This window comes from Camelina sativa, chromosome 18 (assembly GCF_000633955.1).
Source record: "Camelina sativa cultivar DH55 chromosome 18, Cs, whole genome shotgun sequence".
Classification (NCBI taxonomy): Eukaryota; Viridiplantae; Streptophyta; class Magnoliopsida; order Brassicales; family Brassicaceae; genus Camelina; species Camelina sativa.
In genome coordinates, this window is record NC_025702.1 from 2,210,132 (window position 1) to 2,218,916 (window position 8,785).

Genomic DNA, 8,785 nt, shown 5'->3' on the forward strand with positions numbered 1-8,785 from the left:
GACAGTAAACACTGATGAACTTGTTTTGTAAACTTAGTACTTAGTACTCTTTATCCTCTCATAACTATTTTTTGTGTAGAACAAAATCGGTTATTATGTTTTGTTATTGTAAACTTAGTACTTCTAATTACAGCATTAATTTGCTTAAGTATAAGGTTTAATTATAATTACAGGTTTAATTTTAATTACAGGTTTAATTTAATGAAGCTTACCAAAATGAAAATTCTAATTTTTTTTACAATTTGCACCGTTATTATAATTTGCAACGGAAATTTTAATTGCAAAAGCATCGCAAATTTGCGCGGGATTTACTAGATACAAAATTGCTAGGATGTTGCTAGAAAAATAGTTCCTCGCAAAATGCGTGGGATTTGCGAGGGACAACATTTCCTCGCAAAAGTTGCGAGGGAATTGCAACATTGACCGATTTGCGAGACGCGATTTGCGAGGAACGGACTTTCCTCGCAAATTTCTCGCTTTTGTCGATTTGCGAGAGATTCGCGATATATTTGTCCATCGCAAAAGACGTGTTTTCTTGTAGTGAAATCTTGATTTTCATGTGTTAACTTGAAATTTAGTGAAACTGAAGTTAAGAAATGAGCGTGCGCACACATTCACACGGTTCAGCGATTTCATCACGTTTCTAAACTGGAATTATTACCGTCTACAAGATTGATCTTGGAAATCGCCCTATAAAGCTTGTTATTTGTAGTTACATTTAAATCCTTGAAGGAATGTACTTCATAGCATCTAATGTACTTTCACTTCCATCTCTCTCATTAGAAAAATATCTCACCCTTTGGCTTCTTATACAAGTTGAGCCATACTCTCTCAGCTATTTTCTCTCTCTCACGTCCTCTTCTTCTTTGTACTACTCTCCTATCATTTAATTGACTTAACAGAGCTTGAGCGCCTCGTGATATCTATTTTTCTTTTTGTCAAACCAGTCTTTGGAAACCTCTCTCCGCTTTAGAATTTCGAAACACCTGGGGGCATATATAATCCCACGTGTTAACTTCAGATTTATTTAATTAATGCTTGTACACCAAGTCAAGTTTGATTTACAGTAAATGCAAATTAAGCATACTATTGGAATGTTTACTGGATATTTCCAGTGTGGTGCTGCCGTGCTGGTTATATAATATAACAATTTATTATTGGTATTCTGATGATGTTAGTCGTATATACAATTGCCGTATATTTCCAAGTATTGTGTAGAATAATATTTGTTGGAGAGTAAATGACAAGATTGTGATTTGTTATATAGCCTAAACAAGAACTCACCGCAAAATCAACGATAACTCTTAAAAAGAAAATTCGTCGAAAAACTGTCCGTAATTTCTAATAAATTTAGTTACATCGGAACTTTCATCTACATTCGTTGTGTTTTCTTGTAAAGTGTACAATAACAAATTGAAGTTTTAGAAAATATATTTTAGTAGTGTAATAATCAGGGAAAATAAATCAATCTTCTCTATTTCCTGATTAAGCCAAATTAATTGACCACGAAAATATAATAACGAAAACGTATGTTGCATGTAACCGACACACCGTATACTAATTATGAGCTATCCATTTCATTATTCAATGTGTACCTGATACCTATATGATTGTTTGTCTAAAACTCTAAATTACCTTACTAAAATAATCTGCTTGATCCATTTTTTAGGTATATATACATTACTCGCGTAATGTTAATACTTAATAGTTAATTCGAAATGTATATATATATATATATACATCATAAGATATATTGATATAAGTTTAATGAATAACACAGTGTACAGCATTACAACATTTAAGGCTTCACCTAGATGCAAGTTGTTGCATTAACTATTCGATCCACGTGATTATTCATCCAAATATAGTGTTAAGTGCAAATTAATGTTATGTTTTGTGAAATTTGTCGGGTTACTTAAAGGAAATACATTTTCCAAAATTAAGTACTACGTACAACTTTAAGTATCAAAATTATTCGAATGTGACTTGTACTTCATGTTTCGCTTCGGTTATATATAGATTTTTCTCCTTTTGAAATTTACTTGGAACATATTTTGTGTGTTTGCATATAGTATATAGTTACGGTTCAGTTTGGATCTAAAACTAGTCTTAAACTTAATTAGTATATTATATGATTACTGTAAGACATAAGTTTAATTTGTTTAATATGAGTGAAGTTATTTTAAAGTTTAACAAAAAAATCCATTATTTTTATTTTATTTAAAATACGTGGTTGAACCGGTAACACAACTTTGTTTGTGGTGGTTCGATTTTGAGGTTTTCTTTATTGATTTTTTTTTTTTTTTTTTTTTTTTTTNTTAACTTTTGATTTGGTCCGATCAATGAAACGGAAATAGACAGCCCCTAATAAAATTTGATTGGATATCTTATTATATGTTGTGCATATAACACTAGAAGGTACGTACCAAACAAACTTCTCATTTCTCTCCACTAGAAACGCTCACAACAATGAGAAGTCATCAAACACATTCTTCTTCAGCTGTTTCCTTCATCTTCTTCCTCTTCCTATTGTTCAGCCCCTTCTCATTCTCTACGTCAAAACTAGAACCTGTTAAACGTAACCCTAAAAGGAAACAATCAGTTTCAGCTATTCTCATTTTTGGAGATTCGACCGTGGATCCGGGCAATAACAACTACATCAATACGATATTCAAATCTGATTTTCCTCCCTATGGTCTCGATTTCAAAAACAAAATTCCCACGGGTAGATTTTGCAACGGTCGACTCGCCACAGATTTCATTGGTTAGTTTTGATATATACAATAGAAGTATATTGATTCTATCTATAAAATGAACCTAAATATCGTATATATACGTATGCGTAGCCTCATACCTTGGTGTGAAGGAGAATGTGCCACCATATTTGGACCCAAATCTTGGAGTAAATGAGTTAATAACTGGAGTTAGCTTTGCATCAGCTGGATCTGGATACGATCCTCTCACTCCAACCATTACTGTTAGTGTCCAATCACCATCTCTATTCTCCTTTTTAAAAATTTTGGACATCATTAAGAATGTAAAAAAGAATTATGTACATTAAGGTCGTTATTTTAGTATTATCATAACCATATTGTTGCTAATAATATAAGTCTTCTAAACCTAAATCGAAGATCAAATAGTATATATGATGGTTTGACCATAAATTTCAAGATGATTATTACTATATAATTTTGTCAACTGGCCTTGTCTAAATTAACTAAAAAAATAAGATAGAGTTCCAGAATCTAAATTACATTTGTAACGACTACATTTGAGTATAATATATCGATGCTCATTGCCCAATAAGGAAAGTACATATTACATCCTTTAATACTCAAGGATATGAAATTATAGATGTATATATGAAATTATAAACAGACATATCATTTATCTGCCGGGCCTATTTCACTGGATAATTAATTATATTTCAAGAAAAAAATTGAAATCTCATGTGTTTATCCGTGGGTAGTTCTAGAATGTGAAGAAATAAGTAATATAATGACAAAACAAAATCAATCACTACATGATGTGGTTGACGACGACAAATAAAGTATTTTATTTATTTAGTCGCCACTATTAGGGTAATTAGTCTTTTAAAAAAGAGCACATGTCCAAATCACCCAATTATTATTTAAGTAATTTGGTACACTTTTGGAATAAATAACTTAAAGTATCTTGTTGGGTGTGTTGTTGCTTTCATTGTGGTGTGGTACAGAACGTGTTAGACATTCCGACTCAGCTAGAGTATTTCAAAGAATACAAGAGAAAATTAGAGAGTAAAATGGGAAAAGAAAGAATGAAGAAACACATAGAAGAAGCTTTGTTTGTTGTAAGTGCAGGAACCAACGATTTCGTCATTAGTTATTTCATAGTTCCAATACGAAGGAAGACTTTCACTATCGAAGCGTATCAACAATTCGTTATTTCCAATCTCAAGCAATTTATCCAGGTGAAATTCAGATTTCTTGATTTTCCACATACCTAAAACATTTCTCTCTTTTTATTCTTTTCTAATTTCAATGTTCAATTTTTATTCAGTCAATTATGATTAGTAAAAATTTAAAAATAAATAATCTTAAACACAACATTGACGTCTATAGAAAAAGGGTATTTTTGAAAATCCCCCTTATATAATCTCATTTTATTTTGTATGGGTTTGAATATTAACTTGTTCAAATACTGTTTTCTAACTAAACTAGGTACTAACCCGCAGAAAACCTCGGGCTGAAATAATTTATATTGTTATTATGTTATTTATAAAATTTTGTGATTAAAATTCGGTTTCTTATATTAAATTTTTTGTATTTTAAAAATGTTTATTGAAAACCTGTCAATAAAACATTTGCATGTAATGAATAAAATTGTTTAAATCTTTGGCAATTAAACGCAATTCTTGCTATAGTTGTGAAGTAAGTAAAAAGATATAACTAACATATAAAAAGAGAAACTAAATATAGCTATTAATGGTTCTTAAAAACCTCTTTGAAAACAACATTCATTGTTTTTGTGGCTTCTCTTTCTTGTCTGTAATAAACACCTTTCAAGCATAAAATATATTCAAATCTCAACTTAGTTTTATCGAAACTGTTATATATTTTATTGGATTTAATTTTTGATAAAAACTTTAACCTGTGCTGAAAAAGCTTTTTGATAAAATTTGTAGTTATATAGACTTTATTCGATTAGATTTTTAAAATCCTAGCTGTTAATTTTTTTTTAAGTATGAATTAGTTTTGATTCTAATAGATTTTTTTTTAGTTTTCTACAATTTACTTTATTTTATGTGTCCCCAATATTCGTTTTTAATTAATTAGATTTATTTAATTAATTAATTAATCTTAATTATATTTTTCTAATGGCAATTGAATGTAATTTTTTACAAGGTTAGTTTTATATTTGTATATCTCAATTAATATAGTAGGATTGTAGTTAATTACAAAAGAATATTCAAAACATTTATTTATATGATTATCTTAGTTTTAGTTTAAAAAAAATAACTTAGAGTTCTAAAACCAAAATTCGTAGATAAATACATTATAGCAGCACAAAAAACAGGTTTTAGTTCAAGATACCGACCACAAAAAAAAAAAAGGTTCAAGATACCACAATTCTGAGAAATTTCCAAAATATACCACAAACATTAGGCCTATCAAAAGTACTCAAGTTTATATAGGTTAGTAAGGATAATTATAATACATCCGAAAGTTTTATCTATATTTTTTTCTTAGACCTTCGAAGTTCTGATGTTATTGAATTTTTTTCATTTGTTTTTAGATCGTAGCTTTATTAAAGGAAACATAAAGTGTAGGTTTAGGGAAAAAATTTAAAAATTGTTATGTTTTCGGTTTGACTTGAATCTACTAAGTCAAACACCTTTATATTCATGAGTACTAAGTTAATTAAGTTAAACATTTGACTTCGGGCTTCGCTCTCATTCGAATTATTAAAATTAGCTTTTCCAGTCTAGCTCAATTTCAGAATTTCACGGTTTCAGTTGTTCGGTTTAGATTTGAATAGTTTTTTTATTTTTTCCTTTCGGGAAAATCGATTATTTTGTTTGCAGATACAGTACATTTTAGAAAAAGAAAATACTTATATGTATTGTGGATATATATGGTTAGGGTTTATGGAAAGAAGGAGCAAGAAAGATACTGGTGGCAGGTTTACCACCAATTGGGTGTTTGCCGATTGTTATAACATTATTCTCCGGCGAAGCATTGACTAACCGTTGTTGCATTGACCGTTTCTCTGCCGTGGCCACAAACTATAATTACCTCTTACAAAAAGAATTGGGTCTTATGCAAATGAGTTTGGCCGGATCCATTATCCTTTACCTTGACGTTTATAACTCATTATATGAGATCATTCATGATTATAACAAATTCGGTACGTAATAGTTTGGACACAATTTTTAATTAGTTGAGTTATCATTATTTGTCTGTACATTTGGATCTTTAGGACTTACGGTTTCTGTTAGAGTTTAGACTTTAGGATATGTTGTTGATTAAGATGTTTATTTTTACACTATTTTGTTAATGTACAAACATGAAACATTTAAAGTTTTAAACTATTTTCTACTTCTTTACAAATTTTAAGCTATATCATTACTTTTCAATTTTATATTGGTTTTAATTTAAGTGGCAGTCTATCACAAGCCGAAATTATCCTGCAGTTCTAAAAAGACGACCAATGATAAAATTATACAAACTATGGATCTATAGTTATTAGTAAAGTATTCCATTATCATATTAATAAAAATAATATCTTAGAAAGATTAGATTTTTGCATTGTCACGAGTCATAAATTTGGTTTCAAAGATAAAGTGAATATTTGTATTTTTTGTATGTTAGGGTTTGAGGAAGTGAGCAGTGGATGTTGTGGAAGTGGATACCTAGAGACATCGTTTCTGTGTAATCCAAAGTCATATGTGTGTCCAAATACATCTGCTTATGTCTTTTTTGATTCTATCCATCCAAGTGAGAAGACTTACTTCAATGTTTTTAAATCTCAACGACGAATCTATGATTCTATTGTAGAATTATAGATTGTTTCTGATTATGACATGATCACTGATTCACACTATTAGCCAATTGATGTCAATAAACTTTTTTCTTCCATTATTAGTAATGAGATGTGCTGATAGTCTATGTATTAATATTTCAAGTTGAAATAAAATAAATTAATGTTATACTATATATGATTTTTTGTATTTTTTTTGGTTAAGTTGAACTGCTTCTATTAATCATAGAAAATGAAGAAGAATATGTACTGTGATGACTTGTCATGTTGTGACGTTTGGACTGGATAGAAGTGAGAACTGAGAAATTCTAATGTATAGTATATAATAAAGTATATTCTACCGTCATTGCAATGATCGGTTCTCCACCGTGGCCAGTGGCCCACAAATTACATTTTTCTCTTAGTTTCTTACAAAAAATAATTGGGCTTCATGCAAATGAGTTCGGCCCATCTTAGATTTGAGATCATATACCTACTCCATCTTAGATCCCACATCTTTTATCTAATTAATTTTTATTTATTTTTTTTAAAAGGTGATTTTTTTTGTCGAACCTCATATACCTAGTCCTTTTTTCTTCAACCAAACATTAAATAAATTAAAAGATTACTCCAAAATTGATTGAACATCATGACAATGATTTGATACATTTTTTGTTGAACATCTTCATGCACGGTAATGCAATTTAATATAATCAAATTTTGGATCGGCGGTAAAAGTGGTGTTGTAAGTTGTAACCCTCTGAATAAAAACTCTTCTTTTTTTTTTTGTCAAACACTATTCCCTTTCAAAAGGTAATATATATTGATGAATTAATAAAATTGTTATACAATTGGGCGTACAGCCAAAGTGGAGGTGAAAAACACTTAATTGACGTCTATAATCCACCCTACAAACAAACAAAAAATAGATTGTTGTGTACAGAAAAAATACACCAACAAAAATAAAATAAAAAACAAACAAACGAAAAAAACAGTGCCAGATACAAAACAGATTGTTATGTCAATATCTTTTTTCTAGTATGATCGAGATAATTTCTTCATTTAGAATTAGTGATATTTTTTATATAATTTTAATACACAACTATTTTTTAAACCAAATCATTATTTTCTAAAATATGTTGTATTTACTGACCTATGATTTACTTACGAATATCCTATCAGTATATCGTTATTATTGAAAATTACCTCCATTTATTCTTTCTTTCACGTATAGTTATAAGTGATGCATGCACCAAACCTAAAAACTGACATATAATATATATATATATGATATATGTAGTTTTTTTTTGGGATCTTTATTTTTTTTATTAGTAGTCTTCATTGTCATGTGTTGGGTTCCCACAACCCTAAGCGACTCTACTATATAATACTTTTATAGGAATTTAAAAAAAAATAAAAAAAATAAATGCAAATTAATTATAAAAACATAAGCAAAAAGCCAAAATTAAAAAATGAAAAAGAAAAAAACGAAAAAGATAGATATTTAAGTTTAAAGTTGAGAACATAAAAACCAAAATAGATAAACGCGCATAACTTAAGAAATCTCTGGTCGATCGATTTGGTGATCGTTACTGTTCCTTTCTAAATCTTCTGTCTCCGATCGTGTTTCAGATCAGGAGTTTGATTCTGACCGAGATTTTTCTTCAATATGTTTTGGGGAACCATTTCGGCGGTTTTGTTCTGTCAATTAAAGTTGACAGTTATCGTTCTCCCTCTTCCACGAGAGATAACTGCCAACCGAAACCGCCATGTAAACCCTATAAATCTTCACTTTTCCCTCGCTATTTCTCAATCATCTTTATTTCTTTCATTTCCAATTGCATCTCTCCATCACAAATGAGTGATTACATTCGTAAATCCGTTCAAGACCTTGACTTGGGCATTGATGATGCCCCAGCTACACTTCCACCGGAGTTCCTTTCCCGTGCGATCTCTGTTAACCGGCACACTCTGGTTGTCACCCCTGTCAACCCACGCAAACAGAATCTTCGTGCTTTAATCAGGCAAATGCCACGGGTTTGGGGTTTCGCGGATGAATGTGTGGGACGTATTCTTGAAGGAGGGCGTGTTCAATTCCGTTTCCAATCTAAACTTGGTGTTGCGAAGAGGACCGTGGTCTTTTAATGATTGGATGGTTACCACTCACCGGTGGTATCCTAACATAAGTGAGACCAATATGAAGATCATACCCTTTTGGGTTCAAATTCAAGGTATCCGAACCCTTTGTTTAACAAATGCAATGGCTAGGTGGGTAGGGAACAAGATA

General features: G+C 30.3%; 1 protein-coding gene across 1 annotated transcript; it reads left to right on the forward strand.

Moving 5' to 3' along the window:
* LOC109130451 (GDSL esterase/lipase At5g45960-like) lies at positions 2,468 to 6,544 on the forward strand. The gene is made up of 5 exons (XM_019240015.1): positions 2,468 to 2,764; positions 2,847 to 2,977; positions 3,716 to 3,949; positions 5,622 to 5,886; positions 6,351 to 6,544. Exons 1-5 carry the CDS (start codon positions 2,470 to 2,472, stop codon positions 6,542 to 6,544), a joined length of 1,119 nt encoding a protein of 372 aa, XP_019095560.1. The 5' UTR covers positions 2,468 to 2,469.